This window comes from Triturus cristatus, chromosome 3_1 (genome assembly GCF_964204655.1).
Source record: "Triturus cristatus chromosome 3_1, aTriCri1.1, whole genome shotgun sequence".
Classification (NCBI taxonomy): domain Eukaryota; kingdom Metazoa; phylum Chordata; class Amphibia; order Caudata; family Salamandridae; genus Triturus; species Triturus cristatus.
The window spans coordinates 1,061,165,377-1,061,191,539 of record NC_140583.1 but is presented as its reverse complement, the minus strand read 5'-3'; the positions used below and the strand labels follow the sequence as shown (position 1 = coordinate 1,061,191,539).

At 44.7% G+C, this 26,163-nt stretch overlaps 1 protein-coding gene across 18 annotated transcripts in view; it reads right to left on the bottom strand.

The window, feature by feature from the left end:
• Positions 1-26,163, bottom strand: part of PHLDB1 (pleckstrin homology like domain family B member 1) — a 390,210-nt gene that overhangs the window by 79,394 nt on the left and 284,653 nt on the right. For 8 of the 18 annotated variants that reach the window (XM_085645850.1, XM_085645851.1, XM_085645853.1 and 5 more), the window contains 5 exons: positions 21,079-21,207; positions 16,860-17,015; positions 15,655-15,765; positions 14,245-14,334; positions 3,687-3,824 (listed from right to left, as the gene is read on the bottom strand). In XM_085645850.1, coding sequence (XP_085501976.1) covers positions 3,687-3,824; positions 14,245-14,334; positions 15,655-15,765; positions 16,860-17,015; positions 21,079-21,207 — 624 coding nt within the window. The remainder of the gene's footprint in view (positions 1-3,686; positions 3,825-14,244; positions 14,335-15,654; positions 15,766-16,859; positions 17,016-21,078; positions 21,208-26,163) is intronic. The other 10 variants (XM_085645856.1, XM_085645860.1, XM_085645863.1 and 7 more) reach the window with 3 other exon arrangements.

Here is a 26,163-nt window from a genome sequence, read left to right as displayed (position 1 = left end):
TTATATAGCGAAAACTCGAGCCAAAAGCATTGGGGCACTGTACATGAGCACCAGTTACATTTACATGACACAAGGTCAGATTCATTTTTTGGGCGAGGGGAGATTCAGTGATTTGCCCGACTCATAAGCTGTTGAGCCAAGACTAGAACCGATCTGCCCAGGTCCAAAGTGAGCAGCTCTGGCAACAATGCCACATACTCTCCCACAATTTGGATGAAACAGTACATTTATTTAGTTGTCTGACATAGTGACGTTAACTCATGAATACTTAGTGCATGGTAGGATAATGCTGATCTGTTATTTGCCACAAACATATTTTGCGATATCGGATGGTGTGGCAGAAGATGGGGGAGATTGTGTGAGCGCGAAGGAACCTGCAAGGTCCATTTACCGATTTGTAGGGTTTTTATTAAACGAATCACCGGTGTCCGTATTTCATCAGAACAGTTCTGTGTCAGACGTTGACTACAGGAAGGAGCTGGAGTCAATTGGAAAGAGGCCTACCAAACTGTCTCTTTCCTGCTATTTAGTGCAATTGTAACTGTAAACAAGAGAGTATAAAGGGAAGCGCACATGCCCGTCGCGCAACGAAAGTGAAAGTGATCACGATCGCGGGAGTGATGCGCTTAATAAGCATGAGGAATGCCATATGGTGCCTCTGCTCAAGCGCACGCCCGCGCACATGCACTGCAAGCTGTAGCCGGCGGTAGCATTTTTTTAAGCCCTTTCTTAAAGTCTCACCAGACCAGCGCAAGCGCTGGGTCAGGCGAGACCTAAAAATACCAAGTACCTTTATATAGGATTTGGCATCAGAGAAAAATGGTTCAGGTAACTAAGTTTTTAAAAAATAATTCTTTTCAGTTGAAAAAGTGGACACTGCAATTTTTTTGTTTGGCAATGTTATTCTATGGAAAGAGGAAGAAGCTCTGCAAACAGGTACAGTACATCAACTTACAGGACCAATCTGCGGGAGTTAAGGTGAGTGATGGGCAAGGTCCAAGGCAGCACCAACAGTACACCACCAGTGGCATGGGGGCAGTCGGGTGCACAGTGCAAAACAGCGTCGGGAGCACAATAGGTTTCAATAGCGATCGGTCACTGTAAAAAGAGGCTGCAGGTTCTGGCTAGGAAGCCAGTTCGAGTGAAACAACAGGGGTGTTCAAGATTGTGATGCTCAGGGACACCTGGGGGGGGGGGGTGTAGAACAGCTGCAGAGGTGTCTTTAGGTGTCAGGTTTTTCTTACCCGGAGCAGTTGCAGTCGAAGGGGCCAGCAGTCAGAGGAGGCAGGTGACGTTGGGGAATCCACAAGGGGTGAGACCACAATGGACTCAAACTCTGGAGGTCCGAGGACCCTTGTTGGCACCAGTGGCCCACTTCAACTCGGGCTGGAGGTGACGGGTGCAGTGGTGCCTTCGGGTGTCAGATTTTGCCCATTCTTGGCCTCAGAGTCTTCTCTTTTGGTATTTCTGCAGGATGCAGGGAACAGTTGGTCCTTAATGAAGGCAAGCAGTCATCCTAGGTTTCGGAGGCACTCCGTGGCAGGTTGAGGCGTCTTTGGCGCAGGGTCAACAGAGAACGGTAGACAGGACAGCAGGGCTGGGACCACATCAGGTGCTCTCTTCAGTCTTCTACGGCTCTTCGTGTCGTCATTTGTAGATCGTAAGGATCTGCTTCTCTAGCACAAGGGGCTCCCCTAAATACTTAATTTAGGGGCATTAGGAGAGAGTAGGGTAGCAACCAAAGTGCTAATGGGCCTTGGGGTCACTATGGCCCCTATTTGACCACTTCCTGTGGGAGGTGGGCATAGCCCTGTCCCAGAATTCCTAAGTATATCATCAGAGTACAAGATGGACCACACTATGGCTTGTGTGCTTGGGGGCCAGTTTGGGGCATTACGTGCCCTGGGCCCTCGCTACTGCGGAGGAAGTCAGAGAATTAAAGTCAGCAACGGGTAGGCGGTGTTGTAGGACAGCGCACGAGCGGAGGCAAAAAAACAAGCATTAAAGGCACCAATAGGCGGGAGGTGGTATAGGGATGGCGAGCGATCTGGAGCTAAACAAAAACAAGCATGAAAGGCAGCAGTGGGCGGGAGGTGGTGTATGGACGGCGAGCGAGCTGGAGCTAAACAAAAACAAGAATGAAAGGCAGCAGTGGGCGGGAGGTGGTATATGGACGGCGAGCGAGCAGAGGCTAAACAAAACGTAGTGCACCAAAAGTGCATAAGAGGTTAAAAGTGAACTGATCCATGTAACTGGATCAGTCGCCAGGGCAGAAAAAACAAGCAAAAGGCAGGACAAAGACAACAGCAGGACCATTCAAATGCAAGAGTTTACGAGGGGCAAGACAAAGAACCAATTACAAGTGATGGGTGTGGCCAACACCATAGATGGAATACACCATGCCTCGCGCTGCCTAGGCTCAACCTAAAAGGGGAGATTTGGGTTTTGCCAGTACGTTAAATGGCAAAGGCGTGTTAGCAGTTTAAAACTGTCCCTCCAGTCTGGGAGCCAGGCTTTTCCTTAAACCTGCAAAATATTTCTTGAGTGAGCCCAGTTGACCATGCCCAAACAAACTGAAGGACTGGAAATTAATCTGATTTGGCTAAATACATTCAAACGCCAGCTATGCATTTCCATTCTGGTCCAACGCCACAGAACACTCATTTGTGCATCCATTTTCTAAGCCCTCATTCTTTGTATTTAGCAGTAGTGAATCTCCGCCAACTCACCCTCCCCTCCCCAGACTACCTATAAGAGATTCAAGGCATCTGTGTCAAACATTTCTGGGGTAAATGGTTGTCAGATTTTCAAACGGCTCGGATTAGAATGTCTGTATTTCTGTGGGCCTACTCCGTGTGCGGTTATACAACACCAGGTGTAAATGCATTTTTAATTTTCTCAGCCCTGCCTGAAACTCTCTTGCTCCAATACTACCCTTAATACTACCTCTGACCGACCACCTGCTCACAATGAACCTCGTGCTCTTGTTACAGCTCTGCAATATTTGTGAAAACTGATGAAAATGGCTTGCGAATATTATTTCTGGTGAAACATGAACCTACATCACAGTTCTTCAAATTGTAGTGCCAAATAAACGGGCTGGATTACCTGAAGCTTGGAACCCAGAAAGTCGATGCAGCATGTGCCATCACTGGATTGAGATACATTCCCTTGGTCGCAGGATTAAAGAACTATAGCCAATTTGGACACTGCAACCACAAGCATGTACGCAGAGCTTAATGCATATAGTTTTTTCAATTTGTTACGGTACTGAAAAGTGCTTTTAATGGAATGGCTGCAATGGGATCCTCCAGGGTTCACATAAGTGCTTCCACCTTGTGTATTTTACCCAGAGCAAATGACAGCAAAGCACAGCCAGCTGCTGACCTGAGAAATTCTCGTTTGCTTAACAGGGGCCGTACTGAATGTCAAGAAACATCCACCTGTGTGTGTGCCCCACTCCTGGAAGAGAATCAAATTCACATTTGAAAAAAAGAAGAGAAAAAAACCATGCAACCCCACCTGTTAATGTCATCTTTGATTTGTTGGATGTGCCTTTAATGATCCTCTAGTTTTAGAGCCCATCTGACAAGCACACGAAAATACACAAAGAGCACCAGAAAACATGCACACGAAGACAGACACAATTCTGGCCAAGCCATGCAGTGCATGCATCAAGCAGGTACCTCATCACTGTGAGCAGGAGGTACAGCAAGCGAGAGAGAAGTGCGAGCATCCAAGCTGGGGCCAGGCACACTGCTGCAGAACCTGTACACGTCGCAAAGCTTGAAGTATTCCTGAGGTCCGGGGCAAAGGAGATCAGGCTGGGGGTGGCAAAGGGGGCAAGAGTGGAGGAGGAGAGAAGGAAGGGGCAGAGATCAGTAACATGTCAACCGCGCTCCACACTGGACACCACAGGATCACGTGTTGGTCCGGGAGCTTTTTCTTCTCAAATTGGGCAACATTGCAAAAGACCACCACCCATCCCCAAAGACATTCACCAAAAATAACTCAAAGACATTGCCACCCCACGTAATCTGGGCTACCCAGTTCATCTTCTTCAAACCCCATTTAAGATTGAAAACCTCGGATGTGCAGAATCTCAGGGTTGAGCACTGGGTTGTGTTCAAATTCAAAACACTTCAGCCGTTCACCCTACAACCCAGGCTTATTATCTGGAGAATGGCATACAAACAGACACAGTAAGTAATGGATTTTAGGGAGACTACAGTACAGATACACACGATAAAGAACGAGGAGCTGAAACGAAGATAGCAGGATGGGTCCGCCAACAATGGAGCGGTGTGAGGATAGATCTGCCAGTGATTGAAAACTGGAAATATAGACTTGGCTGTGATGAACGTATAAAGATGGAAATATATATTGTCCAGAGTTGAAGGACTGAAAGGGAAGGACAGATACATAAAACAAAAATAAAGTAAAGTAAAAAAGGTCGAAAGACAGATCGGTCAATAGTGGAGGACTGAATGATATTGGATATTTTGGCCATCAATGGAGGATTGAAAGTGGTACAAAGCAGATCGGCCAATAATTGAGGAGTGGAAGAGGAGATATCTAGATCGCTCAATGACTGGGAAGTGAAAGAGAAAGATGCATAGATGGGTCACCAGTGAAGGAAATTCAAAGAAGTGAAAGGATAGATTGACCAGAGTTTGAGGATTGAAAGAGGTTGAGGGGCAAGTAAGGAAAAATGAAAGGAAGTGCAAGCATTAGAAGAAAAAATTGACCTATGATGGAAGACAAACAAGTGGAAGGATAGATTGGTGGCTGGGGGAGGATTTAAAGATTTCAAATGACCAATAATGGATGTGTAAAAGATGAGGAAGCTAGATCAGCCAATAATGGAGGGTTAGAAGAAAGGAGGATAACTTAGGCAAAGCTGAAGGACCTGAAAGAGATGGAAAATACATGAGCCAATGAAGGAGGAATGAATGAAGTAGGACAGGTAGACCAATGATGGAGAACTGAAAGATGAGGAAAGAAAGATAAAGCAATGATGGGAGCAGGAATCATGAAAAACTATAGCAGTCACTGATGCAAGGAATTGAACTAAATGTAAGGTTTGATTAGCCAACGATGGAGTACTTAAAGAGAGGTTAACAGATGAAGGAACCAAAGGAGAGGAAGGTGGCAGACCAAAGAGTGAATGAACTACTGGATAAAGTGGAACAGGAAATGCAAAGATATGCAGACTAAAGGATGAGATGCTGAGAGAAGATTGAGAAATGGACTAAGAGGGGGAAATGAAGTGGTGACTGTAGTCTATATACATATCTGGCATCAAATGGGGGCTCATAAGGAGGGAATGCTAGATAGAGTGAGCAACGATGGTGGTGATTGCAAAAGATAGAAGTAAAAATGTGCATAGAAGGATACAACGGCTAATGATGGAGGACTGAAAGAAGTGAGAGGATAAATAGCTATGTCAACTGGACTGAAGTGAACAGCGATGGGCAGACTGATTAATAAGCTATACTTCATGTCCTTCCTAAGGAAAAATAATTGCAATGAAACAAGAGGATTCAAAATGGACAAAGAGTGAAGAAGAAATTGAAGATTATGGTAGCCTACTGATCAGGAAGCAGAGGTATCAAAGTATGGATCAGCCAGAAAAGAGGGACTGAAAAAAAGATATAAAGATAGTCTGATTAATGGAAGGAGAAGGAGTGACAAAGTTGTGGAAAGAAAGATGAAGGTATGGATGCGGGGGAACAGTAGTTGGGAGAGTACAGTGGCCAACTGATAAGGAAATTGAAAGATATCAGCCAATGATTGGAGGAGCGTCTGCAGCGTAGGGTTGTAAAAGACTTGCCATCTTAGACACTAACCAAACAGTACAGCACAGCAAATGGTTGAACGGTTTGGTGCAACCGTCTGAATTTTACACCAATAAGCAAAACATTTTACAATGTGGCTGTGAGGATACAATACGTCTTCAGCCAGTCAGTCTGTTATAACAATCAAGAGCCTCTTTACATATAATATGCATGAGGTACATATTCTGCCAATGTGTTAATAGGTAAATGTTGAAACCATGTTATTTTCCTTTAGACAAAATGTCCACCTTGCTGTAGAGAAGCTGGATTGAGCACCAGAGGAGCAGCTTTGAAAATATGATCTAAAGATTGATAAGCTAATGGATGGGAGGTTGGACAGGAGATGAAGTACAGTGTGGCCAAAAGAGTGACTGATCTGTGGTCATACGAAAGGAGGTTTAAAGATGAAAGAATGCATTGGATAATGGATGGAGATTGATTGGTGGGAAATGGAAGGATAGCCAAAACAATGAATGGATGGTACTGAGATGATGTTAAAGAGAGCAGGAATGATTGATTGACAAACTTATCTTTCTCATTTTCAAATCCACTGGTCCTTGGACAACAGACAGATGAAACCAGAGAGGTGCTGAAGGACAGATCAACCATTTTAAAGGTATTAAAGAGAAGATGGAAATACAGATCGGAAAAGGGTTTTGAGGATTAGATAAAAAGATTGATCATTTATTTGAAGGAACAGAAAATTAGATTAAGTATGGACTAGAAATTAATTGGTGGCTTTGAAAAGAAAGAATCATTGATTAATGTTTGGGAAGACAGAAATGAAGATGAAACAGCTGGCCCTGAATAAAGGAGGATTCATTCATTACTGGATAGGGGGAATTAAGAGGGAGAAGAGAAATTGTTTGACCAATAGACTGAAGCTACGGCACAGAGATAGAAGTACTGATCCCGCCATAGACTACAAAAATTGAAAAAGATTAAACAATATTTTGGCAACAAATTGGTGATATTGAAATAGAAAGTAAAGAATGAACAGCCACTGTATCGGTGGCATGCAGCAGGAGATGTAGGCATACATTAGGCATTTGAGGGAGAGTACTATGTATAGCGCAAGAGCAGTGAAGAGGAGTAACAAATATACAAAAGAAGAAGAGGCAGGTGGAGAAGAAAAGGTTGGAGGGAAGTGGTAAGCAAAGCTAAGGGAACAGATAGAAGCGAGAGAAGTTTCGCCAAAGCCATTGTGCATGGGTTGTGGTAGGAGAGCAGGAAGGATGGAATGTGCTAGAGAGAAAATTTAGAGACCACGATGAATAAAAGAATAGAAGAAGCTGGTGTGTAGGATGTGAAGAAATCGGGACAAAGCGGTGCAGCTCAGGGAAGGGACAGTGGTCGGTGGATGGCGAGGAGATGACAGCCTGCCTTAATGCACAATTGAGGAAGCAGAGTCCAAGGAAGCAAGACAAAATAGAATGGAGACATTAGGTAAACGTGCAGTAATGTAAAAGAAAATAAAGGTCATATCGGATCAAGAAAATTAATAACAATTTAGCGAAATGCTATCTGGCCTTGCTGGAGATTCAAACCATACTCACCCTTCTAGGTTGTACATGATATGAACAGTTCATCCCACCCATGGCTTTAACCTGCTATGAAGCAGGCTAATCATTCCTGGGAGTAGTGTGTTATGATGGAGGCTTTTCACACACTTAAGATAAACTGGGATCTCCATGGCTCTATAAGGCACATGACAAGATCTAAGCTATCGCCACGCTTGGGAAACATCTGCAAGATAGCTGGGCCCTACTCCTTCAACTCCTGTGAGTTACTTGGAGCCGTCTACACCCACCCAACCTCTGAGAGATATAGGATTGACATGTTGTGAACAATGCATTCACCCCCCCCCCTCCCCCCTAGGATGACATGGTTTGACTCATTCCTCCTACTCTATGCAATGACATCATCTCTACTTATTGGTAGAAGTCACAGATTAAACCAATGGTAGGCATGGTTACTTGTCAGTTTAAAGCCACCAGACACTAGTGTTTTACTCTCAATGGTACAGATATGCCAGTTGTAGCTATTAATATAATATTCTAATATCCACTGAACTAAAAAGATAGTATTGTAGAGTAAATTCTCCTGCTGAATTATACTCCACATTTAGCTTTCTCCAGAAACTGGTGGATTTTCTATTCCCTCCAAACTTTAAATGAGGACCCCAGCATGCATCAATTAGCAAGGTTGTGTGGATAGTTTATATATTAACTCCATTCTCACAGTGACATCCGTCAGATAATCTGCTTGGAAAGTGTGCGAGTGCCAAACCGATCAAGCGGGCAGGCCTCCCAGTTTGAATGTATGCAGCAGACAAATGCCATGTAATCTGGGACCCTATTTGTACATATGGGACACATCCATGCATTTAAGTGTTAAGGTTTTTGTTAATGCCAATACTCTTAGATACCAGGCCTTCCAACACACCCTCTCCCTAAGCAAGACCATTGTGAGCCCCTTCTTGAGAACCTCCCCTGGAAGGGGTCAGCTGCATATGAGTGACCAGGAAAAGAAGATGGAGACAGATGATTAGTAAGTTAAGTTCTGTGGCATTGCGTATAAGAACCAAGTCAAGAGGAGGTGAGAGAGAATCAGGAGGCAGCTAGTCCTGCACTCGAGTCTGGGTTTCAGCGCACTGTAGGAGCAGGCAAAAATAATCCACGCCACAGGGCATCTCAGCTGCAACTAAAGCAACTCCAGGAACAGCAAAAACCATCATTGCAAACAGAATGTCCCAATGGGTCACCCAGGAACTATATCAGTGAGATTGGTGTGACTGTCCTCTACATATTGTCTGTGGGTGGGAAAAGGAAACAAATATAAGTCTGTGGTGCTTATCCCATCTAATGTTAACTATTGGGTAGATCTCTTTATCTGAGTTGGTTTATTTCTCTGGACAGCTATTGTCTAGTCACTTGTTTCAGACTGCTCTCCTCTTTCACCATATTCTCTCTCATTGTGCCAGAGCAAATTGGGCCAGCACTAAGCATTATTGTACAGATGTTTATGCTCAAGTGACCCAAGGAAGACAGGACATATCGGGTCCAACTTCTGAACCACACCAACTATGCCTCATTTGGTGGTAGTCAAGTGACGGGAGCCCCAATGCCTAATACATTAGTGCTAGGCAACAGAAAAGCCCCAGTACCATACACTTGTTGGAACCTGTATGACTAAACTGCACTAGAATATTTGTACAACCTCCAACAAGATCAATGTTGTGACAGATGCTTTTTGTTCTCAAAGTATGTTTGTCTATTAGATGTCCTCAGTGGGCCAGAAAGGAGAAAATGACATCCCTTTCAACAAAATCTGTAACTAAAGAAAGTAAAAATCTTGGTGTGATACTTTGTAATGGAGTACACATCAATTGCAGTGTGTATGCTTTTTATGCAATTTATTAACTTTTATCAGCTACGTGTTTACAGTTTTCAAACATTGTTTATTGTTCTATAATGTTCAGCACATGCAAACCTTTTTTTCAAGAAACCGTGTGATTGCAATACCGTGGTGAACTTGCTATATCACAGACCTGCTTAGGAATATATAGTTTCTTTCCGGACGGTGTAGTTTTGCAGCTTGAAGAATTTCCTGGATTCACATGCTGTGCATTATTCTGCCATTTAGTGGTTGGATCTGGAATCCTCCTTCTAAAACCTTTGTCCTTCTACTCTTTTTGGTTTTTTGTTGGTGGGCGTCGACAAACCTCCATATGATGTCCCCATGTGACATTGTCGTGCTTCCTCCAGAAGCTCCCACCTTTGGACGCGGTCTTCATTCTCTCTTTTTTTTTACGTTTCCTCCTTTCATCTTTTCGGAGGAGGTGGGAGGGATCACCTGTGAATTGACTTTGTAGCGGTTTGTTACTACAGTGGTGGTTGGTTGAAGATGAGCACAGATTTGAAAACAGATGTTGTAAGACCTTTTCTCCTACTTGTGCTTCCTTGTTCATCTGAATATCCACACAGCAGTGTTTTGTTAATGTGTGCACTGATGACCAAGTAGCTGCCACACAAATGTCTTGTAATAAGAGTATTTGCTTTCTTTCTTGTTGTCATCATTCCGAATACATTCCCCACCGTCCTTACTGTCAGGGCTTGCCCCTACTGGTACAGCTGTGTTTCCTTCAATACTGAGCGTGTTCTCTTCTCGTTGGGGAATACTTTCCCTTGAATTTAATTTATCCTGGCCCCCAAGAAATTCTTCTCTTGTTCTGGTGAGGACTTCACCACGTTTATTGAAAATCTCAGCTGGGGGTCTTCAATATTTGCAGACTGTGATCCTGGCATTTCTTGTGTCAGTTTGCCCTAACCAGCCAGTCATTTAGGCAAGGATAATGTGCATGCCTGGTCTTTGCAAATATGCTGCTACTGTTGCCAGAGACCTTTGTGAATACTCTTGGTGCTGATTTTAATCCGAATGCCAGCAACTTGAACTGATAGCGTATTTTCTCTACCACGAATCGGAGGACTCTTTTGTTGCCTGTGTTCATGGGAATGTGTACATAAGAGTCCTTTAAATCTAGTGTTCCTATGTAACCCCCAACTTGTAATTGTGGTATTACCTCTTGTAGGGTTATTTTGACTTTTTGCTTTTTTATAAACGTGTTAAAAAACCTCAGGCCTAGTTTTGGGTGTAATGTATCATCTACCTTTTGCATTAGGAAATATGTTGAACAATGTCCCTTGTTTCTTACAATCTTTGATGCTAATTCTATTGCATCTTTTGCTAACAATTCCTCCACTTCCTTGAGTAGACTAATTGTTTCCCCCTTTGCATGTACCTTTCTCCTTGGACCCTTGCCTTGAGGTGTCTTGTCTAACTCTATGCAATATTTGTATTGTATTGAGGTGTCTTGTCTAAGTCTATGCAATATTTGTATTGCATTATGTGTAGAACCCATTTGTCTGAAGTGATCTTCCTCCACTCCTGTTCTGCCTCCTGCTGGTGTTGAATATAGCAATTATTGATGTTCTATTTTTGCACCTTGGATTGTCTTTTGTTTTATTACTGCACTCTTGGATATCTTTAGTATCTCTTGTGATCTTGGTTGAGTCACTTGTTTGCAGGGGGAGCTCCTCCCCTCTGTGGTTGTCCTCTTCCACGTAAGGACCGTCTTCCCTACTGGTACTGCCAACCTTTGTGTTTGTTTGACTGACTTCTTCCCAGATATGTTTGATGGGAGGTTCCTGGATGGAATTTGCCATGGGTCTTAGTAAAGGTAGTGATCCTCTACGCATATTACCTCTGAATTGTAAAGCTCCCATTGACTTTGCTGTTTCGGTGTCCTTGTTTAACTGATTAACAGTCTCATCTACTGCACTCCTGAATCATTGTTCTCCATGAAATGGTGCATTTAGAATATTCGTTTGTACTTCAGGTTGAAACCTGAAATTCCTAACCAGGCATGTCTTCTTTGTTATGCCAGTCATCGTTGGTCTGCTTGATGTGTAAGCTGCACCCAGTGCAGATTTTAAACATGTGTTGGTGATGTTTTTGCTATCCTCTACAAGGGTGCTGCCCTCTTTTGGTATTGTTCAGGGAGAGATTTCTTCAAGTCCTCTATTGCTTTCCAATGTTGGTAAGCGTGATTGTTGTGCAATGCTTGTAATTTGCAATACACCATTCATTTACAGGACTTCACCACCTTTTGACCCATGAGGTCCATCCTCTTACTCTCCTTGTCTGGAGGAGGCCCTGTTGCGCTTGGGACATTAGCTCTTTTCCTAGCAGTCAATGGTATTATTGAATCAGCTGGGACTGGTGTTATACTGTATGTCTTGCTCTCATTTCCAGCTGTGGAAGTCCATTCTATTAGGGAATTTCATGACGCTCGAATTGGAAAAGTTATCAAGCAGAGCCTCTCCCGGGGGGTTTGCCTGGACTCTGCTCCTAAATAAACCTACCTTACAACTTGGCTGGTGTGGAAGGCAACTTTATTTCACTGGCGACAAGTGATCCTCCATGAACCTGCAGTTTCACAGCCCAGGTGAAGGAACTTGATCACCTTCAGTTCTGTGCAGCCTGGAACGTCATCGTTAGACCTGCGTTGTTTTGCTATAAGTGTCTGCACATTGAGGCGAGGGCTGGTTGGTACTCAGCTGATGTTAGTCTATTTTAGCTTTATTTCAAAATAAATAAGTGTTGGGGTATGCGCGAACCTATGCGTGTGGAAGAGCCTAAGCTTTTAGAGCTAGATTTTGGCAACTCAGGTAAGTTTTATGCAGATCATGGTTCTCTTACCTCGGTTCGGGGTGTCTTTTTGCCCCCTTGAGTGTTGATGTCCACGATCTGGATGTCGGCATCCATATCCCCTTCTGGTCCTTCGGTGAGGTTCTCCTCTTCGTCACTTAAGGCTCAAGTCTTGTACAGACGGTGGAGGATGTTGGCCCTGCATGTTGTGGCAGACCCTTCTCTGCCACCCCCTTATTCTGATTCTTCGAGGTGAACACTGAGCATTCGTTGAAGTCTTCACTGTGGTCTACCAGCAGGCAGAGGTTGCAGACCGGGTGTTGGTCCTACTGGGCAAACTTATGATGGCAGTTCTTACAAAACTGCAATGGAGTCTTCTCCATTGCCACGCACAGGGAGCTTTCTGCATGTGCATTCTCTGGAACCATCGAAGAGAAACCTTAAAACTTCTCAAAAGACTTCTCTGGTACCTACTTCAGAGGTTTCCTTCCCCCGGTTTCCTTTCAGTGAATTTCTTTCGATTTTTTGGGAAAACGTTTCTCCCAAATGTTTGAGAGCCTACAGTATGCATCCAGACCCAGCCCAACAGAGGAAAAAGAGAACCTGAAGATGGCGACCAAAGGTGGGAGCTTCCGGAGGAAGCACGACAATGTCACAAGGGGACACCAAATGGAGGTCCATGGACGACCACCAACAACAAAAAACAACAAGCATTTGCAATGCAAAAGGTCTCGCATTTACGCAAGTTTAAGCTATTGGCATTGTAAATGACAATGTCCGTTATTTTTGTTTTTCAAAACAAACGAAAGGCCTTGTCATTTACAATGCTAAGAGCTTAAACTTGCGTAAATGCAAGACCTACAATGCTTGTTTAAGTTAAAAACTGAGTGCGGCACCGCTTCAACGACACCGCGCTCGTCTTTTAAATTTTTTTTTTCTTCTAACTTTAACACTGTGTGCGATGTCCTTGAAGCGGGCGCCACGCTCAGTTTTAAAGTAAAAAAAAAATAAAAAAGAAACTGAGCGCTGTGTGCCTGAAGCAAGCACTGCACTCATTATGAAAGTTATAAAAATACATAAATAAACAGAACGCGGTGTCCCAGAAGTGGACGCCGCGCACTACATAAAATTTAAATATAAATAATAAACAGAGCGTGGTGTCCCTAAAGCGGGCGCCGCACTCAGGATACAAATACAATTAAATAGCACCCGCAATTGTCCCCATAAGTGCCCATAAATAAAATAGCGCTGACCCCCTAGATAAAGCAGACTGTGTTTCGAGCCAAGTAAAAGGTCCAGTAGTCATGGGCGGTAACAAATGGTGACAAGGCGGTAATAAGGAGGGACTAACAAGTCTCAATGAATCGGAAGCCAGCATTAACCAAGGACAATGACACCAGTTAATGACAAGTAAGGGCAAAGAGAAGGCAAGGCTTACACAGCATACTAAACCACTGCATGCCTCGCTCGACCTAAGAAGAGTAGAAGGACAAAAGTTTTATAAAGAGAATTCTGGACCCAACCACTAGATGGTGGAATAATGCACAGCATGTGAATCCAGACAGTGTTTGTGTCTTTCATTGGTTGTGCAGGCTGTCAGTTTTGCCAAGAAAGGCAATTATGTCAGTTATTAACCTGCAACAATAGGATTGTACCTGGAGTTGTTGCAGACTCCCTTACAACGCATAGGTTTGCAAAGTGGGGACTGCATCAAAAAGGGCCACTTCTTTTTTTCAATGTCTACAAATTGTATGCACCTGGTAAATGCACAGTAGATTTAAACTCCAAAAGCATAATTGTTGCCTAGCCGTGTTATATTATCAAAATGCTTATTTTGCTTGCCTCCAATATTTTACACCTATCAGAACCAGGGCCGGACAGGCCGTAGCAGGCACCGGGCCGCCAGTTTTGTAACCGGGGGCCGGAAATATCGGCTCCCCGTAACAAAATCGGTTGAACCAGCCCTAGAAAACAGCTCGGCCGCACTCCCAGCCCCCTCCTCCCCTTGCCCCCATGGGGGGCCGGCCGATCAGTTTTCCAGGGCCGGTTTTGGCTCCCAGCCCAGCCCTGATCAGAACTGTAGAAGATAGACACTTGGTAAAACATTGTGTATTAAATACATTTTGCAAAAGCTCAGAGCCTATCAAGGCTAGCAATAAATGTCCAACGTTGGACTCATACGCCTGTCCCTACTTACCTCTTTTAAGGCAGATGGGGTCTTTGGAAAGGTCCTCCCACCGGTGACTGCATAGTATCGCTTTTCAAGCGCTGCAAGTGCCTCCTTCTCCTGCAACAAATGGGTAGAGCTACTTAGAAAATGAAGCGTCATTGAAATGCAACACCAAGGCAATAGAGTATGCGGAGTGAGAAGGGATTCTAGACTCCAATGAATGTCTTCCTGCTCCTCAGTCATACTAGGTCAAAACATCAGAGATTCTAGGTACTACAAACTTTGAGTAGTCCGTAATATAACCAAGTCAGAGGTTCTAGGTGTCAAGTGGCATCTCTGTTCTGCTCCAGCAGATGACAAGAGGTCAAAGCTTCTCAGTGTCACATGACCCCCTACTGCTTAGAAATAGGTAATACTTGAAAGTCACAGGAAAGACTTCTGTGTGAAGGCAAAATCCCATGTGTTGGAAAAGGTAAGGCACTATCACGAGTGCAGGACACAACAGCCACCAACTCCCGAATGACTCACCAGCTTATGGGATTAGAAAGTGTGTTGGAGAGACTGTATTGCTTAGAGGCTTGTGAGGATGCTTGCCAAAAGTATTTATAGGAAGATCCTGAGACTGGGCGCAAAATTATTTGATCCACCAAGCTTGTTCCATGTTGAAATTCTCGCAGAGCACTGCCTGTGTAGAGGACCGGTACTGCAATGCATTTACCTGAAAAATCTTCCTTTCGTACACCAGTCACTTTTTTGCCCTGACCTTACATTATGGCCTTTTTCATGTTTTTTTCCACTACATCAACCCCAATATCATTTCTACAGTCGGTCTTCACCATTCAAAACTGAACTTTAATGCAAATGTAACTAAACGGTGGGCCTATGGATTACACCTGCTCATCGGGACCTGCTGCTAACAGCATTGGTATTCTGCCTGGTTCCTCACAATTTTCCAGGCTTCTTAGGGCACCAAATCAAAGACATATGAGATAAACTGAAGCCAGCTGCGTTGAGGTAAAACTGATGTGGGTGCAAAGCAGCACTGCACCATAAGTCTTTCATCTTGCGTTTCTCTTAAGGGTCAAGCCGATGAAAAAAAATCAATCAGTCTGCTCTGGGAAGTGGTGGTCAGAAGTGGTTTAGAAGGGGCACTGCTGTAGGTGTCAGGTGCAAACAGAAGTAAGCACTATGTACTCGCTAAGCTGTTGGCCACAGCCAGCTGTCAGCACACATGTTGAATGAGACGTTTTCTAGTTACAGATGGAAACCAAGATAATTCTAAATGTTCGGTTTATGCACAGAATTCTGTGACCAATGCGGAATTCATGATTTGAAAGGTGAAGGGCATCTCAAAGAGTACATTGTAAAACTGTCTCAATTACCCCGCCCATAGCCCACTGCGCAGTGCCCCCACCAGCAGGCGTGAACTGGCAATACCTTTTGAAGTAGCAACAGCATGGCATTCTTCTCCTTGGTGACGCGTTCGGACTCCTGTGCAGCCTGCATGCGTATCTGATTGGCTTGATTCTCCAGTGCTGCCACCCGCTCCTACAAAGACATGAATGGGTCAGAGAAGTGTGAGAACATTGCCTTCATTGTTACCAGGAACATTCACTTCCACTTCTCACCACAAGGTATGTACTCAGGCCTGGAGAGGGCAACCAGAGCAGACCATAACTCCCCCAGGTGCTCTTCCTCTGCTCTCAAGTATCATCATCCTCTCCATGTAGCTTCTGCCCTCTTGTGCATACACTTCCAACGTACATGTACTTTTCCCACAAGCCTTGTAAGGCCACTACAGACCCTGGTGTCACATGTTCAGCCCCTCCATAATATATGCTGTCCTTCCTGACCCTATGCACACCTTCACAACCTGCCCTCTCACTTACACCCAGTGTTGGCCTTAGTCCCAAGCAACGTACTGCCATCCCATCTTCTTTGCTACTCACCCAAGCCACTTCACTCCAGGTTTCAGTTTATGGCTGCTCTGTTACCCCTCCAAGACCTGTTCTTCCTCTGTAGGCATAGACTGCTGGCACTGCCTTCTCTAAGCCTCACACTCCCCTTTCAGTCTCCGCGAGAACCTGAGCTATCCCCTTCAGAGTACATGCTGCACACTTTCTTAATCACTGTGCTACTCACCGTCCACCAAATGACTCAATGACACACGCACCAGATATTGGAGGGAAGCACTGCTGTGCTCTTCAGAAGCAGGGCCCTTATGGTCTCCCATCCTCTAGAGAGTGCCTGCCTACGCCTCTGTGCGGCACTCCTTTCATGCCCAGTGTTGCTAAGCGGTCTCTCACCTCTGTGTTCGACCCAACCCAATAACTTATTCTTGGCAGTATCATGCAGCACCGTGCCCTGTTGTGTAGCATATGGAGGACTCCTGGTCTAGTGCTGCTCTCCATGGCCTTTCATAACTCCTTCGGCTATGATGTCTCCTTACCCAGGCTTTCGGCTGCTTTGCCTCCGTGCCCTCAACCCCATTTAACAGCAGCATTTCTACATCCCTCTTGGTAATGTGGTGATAATTCTGCATTGCTCTGCAGTAGCTGGGCACCATGTATTCTTCCGCTCCTCCCCAAGCCCTTTCTGTCCTGACCAGTTAGTTTCCCCTCCTTGCCACAGTCTGCCCATACCTTCCGCTTGGCGATGTTGCGGTGGTACTCGGCCTTGCTCTGCAGGAGTTGGTGGCTCACGGTCTCCCGTTCCTCCTCCAAGCGGCTCTCTTTCTCCAGCTGCTGGAACTCCAGGTCCTCAAACAGCTTGGTCTGTGCATCCAGGCTCTCCGCTTCCTTCAAACGATACAAACACTTCTCAGCTTCATCTCATTCCAGCTGCCTTCCTCCTAAACCCTGAAAATTGCCTCTTATGACCCCGCCCAGTGTGTATGTTCAAAGGCTCACACTCACTCTACAACATGCGGCCCTGACCACCTTTGATGTTCAATTCCATTCTCTGGGCCGCCTGCATCATCCTCATATCAGACTGTCAGGTCTGAATCCTCCCGGCTTTGTCATTAGCCCTCCCCACCAGTTTCTTGTGACTACTCATATAGCTCCAGGACCATCGTGGCCATCTTCTGGATGGGTTTCCAGGACATAAAGGAAGAACCTTGCCTGATAATTGCATCCTTCAGTGAAAAGAGCACTCTGAGTGTGGCTTTCCAAGAAAAGATGTGGAGTGGAAAAGGAATAGGCTAAAAAGAGAAAAAAGAGGGGCAAGGGAAGAAAACGTGGGGCAAGGGAAGAGAAGTTCAGGAGCAGGGGAGAACTGGAAGCACACAATAACAGCAGCAGATGAGAGAATGAGGGCTTTGGATTGATCGAGAAAAGAAAAGGAAAAAGGAACAGAAAAAGGGAGGGAAAGTAGGAAACGCTGGACATCTGGAGATGGAAAGCATGAAACGTAGGAAATAGAGAGTCAGAGAAAAGGCTACGAACAAAGGACAGGCAAGTAGATCTGTTGGGGAAAAAGCCACAAGGCTGAGCAGCAGTGCTGAGAACTGAGCTTGGGCCCAGCTTTTTAAATCCAGCTGTTGTACCGTGGAGATCCAGGATGCGTATTCTTGTTTTTTCCAAGTCTAAATCACAGTAAAGAGCTTTGGTTAAGGTCACCTGAATAAGATGCCACTGTGACTAGGACTTCAAAACTGAAGGAGGACAGTCTTTCTGGCCAGTTACTTACCTGTAATGTTAGTGTTCCGTAGCAGGTACACTCTCTGGAGTGCCGGGTATAGTATGCCTTCCAACACCTCTAGTCAAATAGATGGAAGGGACAAAGTCTGGATATCAATAAGCATGGGAAGTTTATATACTGTCCCACTTCACTGCACAACCCTTTACACTGTTATAAATACAAACGAAATGGGTACAAGGGCTGGGAAAAATGCAAGTAGGGAAATGGACTAAATAACATCCAAAGCCCAGAAGATAATTGGGTAAAAAAAACCTGGGTGCATCAGATTAACATTAGCCCTATTAACAGCAGTAAATGTTTCTTCGTAGAGTTCTTCAATAGGCTGAGTATAAATTTACTAACTGTTCTTGTAGAGGAGTGTGCAAACACAGGTAACTATGCAGGTGAAATAGCCAGTATGCCATTAATAACATTAATAAAAGGTTTCAAATATTTGGACCACAATCCTTGTTATCATGACATAAGATTAAATTCTAAGCTGTCTCACTGGAAGTAATTTTCTCTCAAAAAAACTTACACTCCAAAAATGTTTCAAAAACACGAAAAGATCTAAGTTTTTTTTTTAAAGACTAACATACATAAATTTCACTGTTATGAAAGAGTACTGTGAATCTGCTACAGCAAATTACATAAGGTTAAGGCATGTCTGCAGCAAAATCACAGAAGAGATGGGTATGTCCCCCTGGTAACACAGGGGCCATATTATAGAAGTTCCCTGGGGTCGCAAAGGGAGTTTGTGCCCACTTTGCATGCCCTCGGTGCACTTTGGAATAACAAAAGGGGTCACAGATGCTTGTGCCTCCCCTTCTGTAATACAGATAGCGCTGGCTCGCATAGCGCGCCAGAGCTATCTATAGAAGTCATTCCCTAATTTGCATGGGAACGTGGCCCTATGCAAATGAAGGAATCCCTTTGCTTCTGCATCCAGGCCATATTGCGGACACAGTGGTACAGAAACTGTCAGGTGGCGAACTGTCAGTGCGTCCCCTGATGGTAGCCCTCTGGAGGGAGGAAGGGTGGTGCCATGGACCCCTCCCCACCAGATATCCCCTTGCAGTCAGGTGTAATCATTCATTGCACCCGCCTACAAGGGGATCTCAATTTCCCCTTCAAAGTGTAGGCGGGTTGCCGCCCGCACTGTGAAACAACAGAGCGGCTTCAAAGCAGCCAGTCTGTTTTTCACAGGAATGCGCTGCTCCCAGGCCAGAGCGAGCTCGAGGCTGCCCAAAGAGCAGTGCATTCATGGTATTACGGTGCATTTTCATTGTCTACGCCGAGCGCACCTTTTAAAAGGTGCGCCCGGCGCAAACAATGAAAGTGCACCATTTGCATAACACGGCCCCCGATTTGGAATCTATTAATTGCGATTAAGAAGGTCTGCATACCAGAACAGTTTGAGCCTAGCTGGTATTACCAAGACCATCTTGTGTTGGATTTTCTTGAACGGGGGACAATTTGGACATCAGAAAAGGGGAGAGAAAACATACAAAGACTTGCTCCACAGATGTGCTGAAAGAAAGTCCAGTAGAACACTTCTACATGAATCCAAAGAGGGAGGTCACATTTGGTAGTTTCTTTTGTCATAGGCAATCCTCACTTTACCAAAAACACAGTGTAGAGCTTCAAGCTCGAATTTACCAACAGAAAACCCTTGAAGACAACTACATAGAATGCTTATCTAGAAAAGAAAGCCTATTCTATTCCAGCTGCACATAACATTTCTATGGTCCAACTGTGGATACTATCTCTAGGATATTGGTCTACGGGATGCTTTGTCCAATTTTACAGCTTTCATGTACAATAAAGCTCTACAGTGTCTGTAGATATTAAATCTCCATGCCCCCCTTGCGTGCAGAAGGTTGCCCTGATCTATCTGCAGAGATGAAGACTATGGCCTCGGTTTACAGAATATCTCAGCGATCTGTGCTCATTAAGCCTCTCTATAGCCTGTGTACAGAATGTGTCCCCAGTTCACCCATGACTATTAATTCTTTATTGGGGCTCTATTTACAGAATATCTACAGAGTCTGCAAGAAATATTGTCTTTTCACTCTATACAGGTCTATTATCTTTTTTCTGTTCTCTATGAACACTAAGTCTGTAGACTACTTTCTATTTGCACCTCACTTCTCAACAGGATGATTACATGTATGACCTCTTTAACCTATGTAAATGTTTACACATCAAAGGCTTTGTCCTACAAGCCTAGCTAAATTAGGCAAATGAGGCAACTAAGGTCACAATAACCAAACATGCAAAATGTCTACTAGACGTGCACGCTTGCAAATTAGTTCTTGTGTTTCATTTTGATGACACGTAACAAGCCGACCTTTGGAACTGTCAGAGATGGTGCAGTGGTTTACTCTTGTGGATCCTGTAAAGGTTATAAATAGATGATGCTGTTTGGGATTACATTTCTTGTTGGATTAAGGCCTAAAATATGCCTATTACTTTGAAGTAAAATGTTTAGGAATCTGGTGATTTTGTTGCGAAATTTTAGCTAACTGTACAGTACTCCTAAGCTGGTGCGTGCCAAAAAAGTGCACAATGAAGACCGTGCCTGACACTTCTCTGTGGATAAGGCAGGCTTCACAGATAAGGTGTGCAGCCATTTATGAAATTGAAGGCTGCATAGATGTGCAGATATTTGAGGACTTTTTGGGAGAAGGTGTGCAGTATTTGCAGGGTATTGATACCATGTGATTATGAAGGAGCATTCTATGAAAACTACTTGGATGTGCAAGCGAAGGCTGCGAAGGTGTACAATTGCATTTGTGGGCCTCATTAAGGTGACACTCTGCAGAGTAGGTGCATATTAATTTAAGGACTTTGTAAAGAAGGTGTGTGGTTATGTTTCCGGACTCCGCATAGGTGGAGTGACGCTGTCTGAATGGAGTTAGGCTCCTAGCGAACCTTGGCAATTAACAAAACGCACGGCACAAACAGGCCAACCCAGCCTTGGTCTCTACATTCCCAACCTGTGGTGGTGTAAGGTTTTCATTAGGAATTACAAATCTCAAAGATGCCTTGGAGATGCATGATCTGGATGGCCTGCTCCCGCAGCTCCCTAGAGGACAATGTGAACAGCATATAAGCAGGTATGGAGAAGGCGGCAGTGGGTGCCATGCGGTCCTGTGGTCACCGGAAGGAAGCACTGACCCTTCTTAGCTGGTCCTGTAACTGCTCCCTCATTGATTCTGGACAATTATCCACCTGTCGCTTCAAATCGCTGCACCGGGACTGCAAGCTTTCTAGCGCCTTCCTTTCCAGGTCAACCTTTGCCCTTTCCTGAATAGTGGATGGGTGGGGAAGAAAGGGAGAAAAACAAAAAAAAGAGAAAAAACACACTTCTCAAATCCACGCCATGCAAAAGCTGCAGTATTAGAAATATTAGAGATGGGATCGGCTGGAGAGTGGAAGTAACGCCCCTTTGGGACTGGAACCATAACCCAGAGGACCTTCTAATAAGCAGAACTTTTGAGTAGGCCTCTTAAGAGAACAACTCATTTCTTGCCGATTAGGATTAAAATGCAGTGACAGGGCTCTGTCCATATTTAGTATTCCACACAAAATCTATTACCATATAATCTGTGTCAGAGCCGCCCTCCAATACCATCAGAGTCAGAGGTAACCCAGGACGCTGGTTGAGATGCCCATTTTGAGGAAGGCTTCACTTCAGTGGCAAGGCAAGGACACCGCCATGTTTTACAGTAGTCGGTAGATGTTCTCACTTTTTCAGAAGACATGCTCTGTCCTGTGGAAAGGGTGCAGTTCACCCTCATACTTTACCAAAACAGTCAGTCTTGGTCTGAGGGGGCAACCCATGATCCTTGGAACTCCTGGCATCTATCATTTATTCCAATCTTAGGACGTGTACGAACAGAAGACAATTTTCGACATCTCCCCCGGGGTCATTTGCTGACAGTTGCACCCCATGGTTCCCTCAACCAAGATTTGGCCTCCTCTCTCCAGCCGACCAACACATGAGCTAGAGGGTGATTAAATGAATATCTGCAAATATTACAGAAGTTTAGAACATTCCAGACATCAGCACTGTTACCAGACAACCAAGCTACCCCAAGATGCACACAAAGCCAAAACAATCCTGTCGCTAAAGATACGTAAAAACACTCATACTCGCAGAGACGCAACCAAAACATACTAGGGCACCAATAACCACAACCCCACGTGCTCATGCAGGCCAGGCAGCAACGCACACAAATGTACACACCCAAAAGTAAAACATTACCTACCTGTAACAGTATTTTGAGACGCAAGGCCTGTAGACCATTCACATGCATTATCCTGCCATCTATTGGTTTTACTCCTTAGTGTCTATAAGCTTTATCAGGAAAAACACTACTTCAGTCAGTAGGTGCGAACTCGAGATCAGTATCTATTAATAAGCCCCAACAGTGACGTACGACAAATCTCCCAATTGCCCTCCCCACTACAATAATTACATTTCACCCCTTACCCCAAGTCACCGTGCTGGTACAGATCTGGCCTCAATCTAATTTACCTCTGGGGAAAGTAGGCAGATGACCTTAACATCTATCAGACACACCATATTGTAGAACTATTAAGACTGGCAAGATTGTTTTCTTTTCCTTTGGCACTATGAATCTATTCTAGATTCTTACGCTCTACACAATCCCTCAAAGTGACAATTCAAGGTCGAAGCAGTTTTGAATCCATTTTTAGGAATCACTTAACCCACCTCTGCACTAGATCTCTGAGTCAAGGCAATAGTACGCGTTGACGTACAGGTCGCTGCTATTGATATCTCCTGTAGTGGGGTGCCCACTATTGCTTACCTGCTGTACATTTTTTCATATGCACGATGGGCTCTTTCTGGGTTTTGCAAAAACTATGTACCACCCACTCAAGGAGATAGAGTGTTGGCTCGTCCATTTACTGGTCTATAAATTTATACCAGAGCTCCTCTGGCACCAATAATGAGGGAAGTACTTTCTTGGGCTTTTATAGAGAGATCCTATACAACACTGAAACCTTGTACCATTTTAGGTACAGAATCCGAGAGGTAGCTACTGTTGTAAAGTCTAGTGCAAGGTTTTCCCGACTTACAATTTTATACACTTCTCTGATGTTCTTTTACCCGAAAAGGATGGCAATAAAAATGCCTCAATGGCAAAAATGTACATTTGTGTACTGGGTTAATATGGTGGTGCCATTAATCGGGTCAAACAATGTACACCTGGCTTACATTCAGGAGGCAACCAAAAAAGAAGTCTTGTAGCCCAAGCCTTCTGAAGTAGGATATAGTGTCGCTAAGTACACCAAAAGAAATTTAAGTATTTTAACTTATAAAGTGTCCCACAGTTTAATGACGGCGTCTTTTTTATCTATGCCACATGAAAATAAATTCAACTTAATGGCATAGCACTCCCTAGAGACAGGTCTGCTAGCCTGCTCCTGTACATTCATATATTGTGTATCAATGTTAGGAAAGGAAGTCACATGCTTAGCCGGATTGTGCCGATTTAACACTAGGGAGACAATCCCTCAGGCTAGCAGCATCATATTCTCTAGATGCAGCTAAGATGAAGGGGAACGTCACTATGTCCTCTTCCTGCTCCAAGACTTGTCTGAGGTCCTATTGGGTTCTCATGCAGAAGCGGGGGGCATCGAAAGGCGGGAAATACATTTACTACAGCCACTAGAACTGTTCTCCCTTGGGGTACTTTTTCAATAGGTTTTATCAAAGCTGGACGAACCCGAGGGTGTTGGTACTATCACTGAGAAGCAGTGATAGGGAACCCACTAGGTTAGTTAAAAGGCCCCTCACACACCAACCTGGTTGGTGTCATGCTTCATCATAGGGGCCCCAACCGGGTGGCCGAGTGCCTCCCGGTTGTGCTGCGACGCCTGACTACAGCGGAGCTGGTGTGGTGCAGAAATGTGATGTCGTGAAGGCTTAAAAATATCTCTGAGAGTCCTTGCCGAGGTAAGTTTATTATTGGCAGCTCAGGATATATTAAAATCAGACTATGTGGTGCAACTACGAAAGAGATTAGTTTCTAATAGTTGTATGTGTGGTAGGTCTACATGTTTCAGCCCACTTAGGAGTGTCAGGGGCTTTCGTCAGGACCAGTGTGTGAAGTGAGTGGCAAAGTGAGGAGTGCCACGTGATTAGTGAAAAAGTAAAAAGGATTTAGTTACCTACACACTCGCTAAGGTGTGTGGAAGAGGTGTCTGCACAATGGCGGACACAGCAGCAAAAAACCTACACACTCGCTAAGGTGTGTGGAAGAGGTGTCTGCACAATGGCGGACACAGCAGCAAAAAACACTATGGCTGAGTAATGGATGCTGCTCAGGAAAGGGGAGGAGTGCGCTCCTTAAATCACAATTTTTGATCTGGTCGCAGCACCCGTGTACCACCTACTCAGGGCTCACCATCCGGGATCCGGGAGCCCTGAGTAGGTGGTACACGGGTGCTGCGACCAGATCAAAAATTGTGATTTAAGGAGCGCACTCCTCCCCTTTCCTGAGCAGCATCCATTACTCAGCCATAGTGTTTTTTGCTGCTGTGTCCGCCATTGTGCAGACACCTCTTCCACACACCTTAGCGAGTGTGTAGGTTTTTTGCTGCTGTGTCCGCCATTGTGCAGACACCTCTTCCACACACCTTAGCGAGTGTGTAGGTAACTAAATCCTTTTTACTTTTTAACTAATCACGTGGCACTCCTCACTTTGCCACTCACTTCACACACTGGTCCTGACGAAAGCCCCTGACACTCCTAAGTGGGCTGAAACATGTAGACCTACCACACATACAACTATTAGAAACTAATCTCTTTCGTAGTTGCACCACATAGTCTGATTTTAATATATCCTGAGCCGCCAATATTAAACTTACCTCGGCAAGGACTCTCAGAGATATTTTTAAGCCTTCACGACATCACATTTCTGCACCACACCAGCTCCGCTGCAGTCAGGTGTCGCAGCACAACCGGGAGGCACTCGGCCACCCGGTTGGGGCCCCTATGATGAAGCATGACACCAACCAGGTTGGTGTGTGAGGGGCCTTTTAACTAACCTAGTGGGTTCCCTATCACTGCTTCTCAGTGATAGTACCAACACCCTCGGGTTCGTCCAGCTTTGATAAAACTGATCTATACCACAGGGGATACGGACGTACCCCATGTCTCCCTAGCTCTCTCATTGATCTCTACGTACTTTTTCAATAGCCCTTTCACTTAAAAGGACTTTAGGATAGGTTTGTAGGCCAGCTTTCGCATATGAAAGCCATCATGGACTCTTTTAAAATTAGCTACAGAAACGTCCATCGTCGTGTCTGGTGCCCATATGATGTCAGGCTCCCCTACTCGACGGGCTTCCACGGGTTTTAGGGTTTTTATTTCGAAGACCCCGTCTTGATTTTCACATCCTGATCGGGGCCGGCTGTTTACATTTGTCCGGGGCGTCTTTGGTGTGCCTTTTGCTAGGTGGCTTTCTCATTGTCTTTGCCATTTTTTGCAGTGAATGTATATTGCCTTTAAAGCTGCTTTGGAAAAAGTACCTCATCTCTAGAGTCATGTTGCCTTGCTGTCTCATTCTCCTTCTTTACTTTCTGCAAATTATGACCAGGGGTCATTAAAACCCACTCTGCATTTGCATGCCACGATTGCATTAAAATTGCAGTTAAAACCAGTTTTGACACCAAATCCTTGAACAAAGACACTAGCGGCAAAGCATGCTTCAGCGTTCTCTTTTGTTGCTATTCAGCAGCATACTTAAGATAACCGGAGGCTGCAGGGCCTTTCTTTCAGGCCAAATGTACCTGCCAACATGGGAACAGTTATGGGGCCTATTCAACCAATTAGGAGTCTTAGGAGGATCCATCTGAACGTATTTATCGAACAAGATGAGATTTAGCTAGACGGCCATTTTTAGCCATTTTGCATTAGAGAACCTAACTGCCCTTCCCTGGTCATATAATGTAATTCAACGGTCTCTTTGGGGTTTCATCATGTTGTAAGACTCAAGCCGGTTATCTGAGAAAGTCTGTGACAAACAGTACCAAGTCCAGATTCCAGCATGACTTCTAGGGCCCACCATTTCTTTTGTCACAGCTCGGGCATCCTAGGTCTAAAGTTCGACCGAAGACATGTTGATTCACAAAACATGCATCGTTCATGCCATCTTGTCTACACACTTCAACTGGTGTAGTGAGCCACATGGTCTGCGCCTTGTTTCCGAGTGCAACCTGGTACTTCTA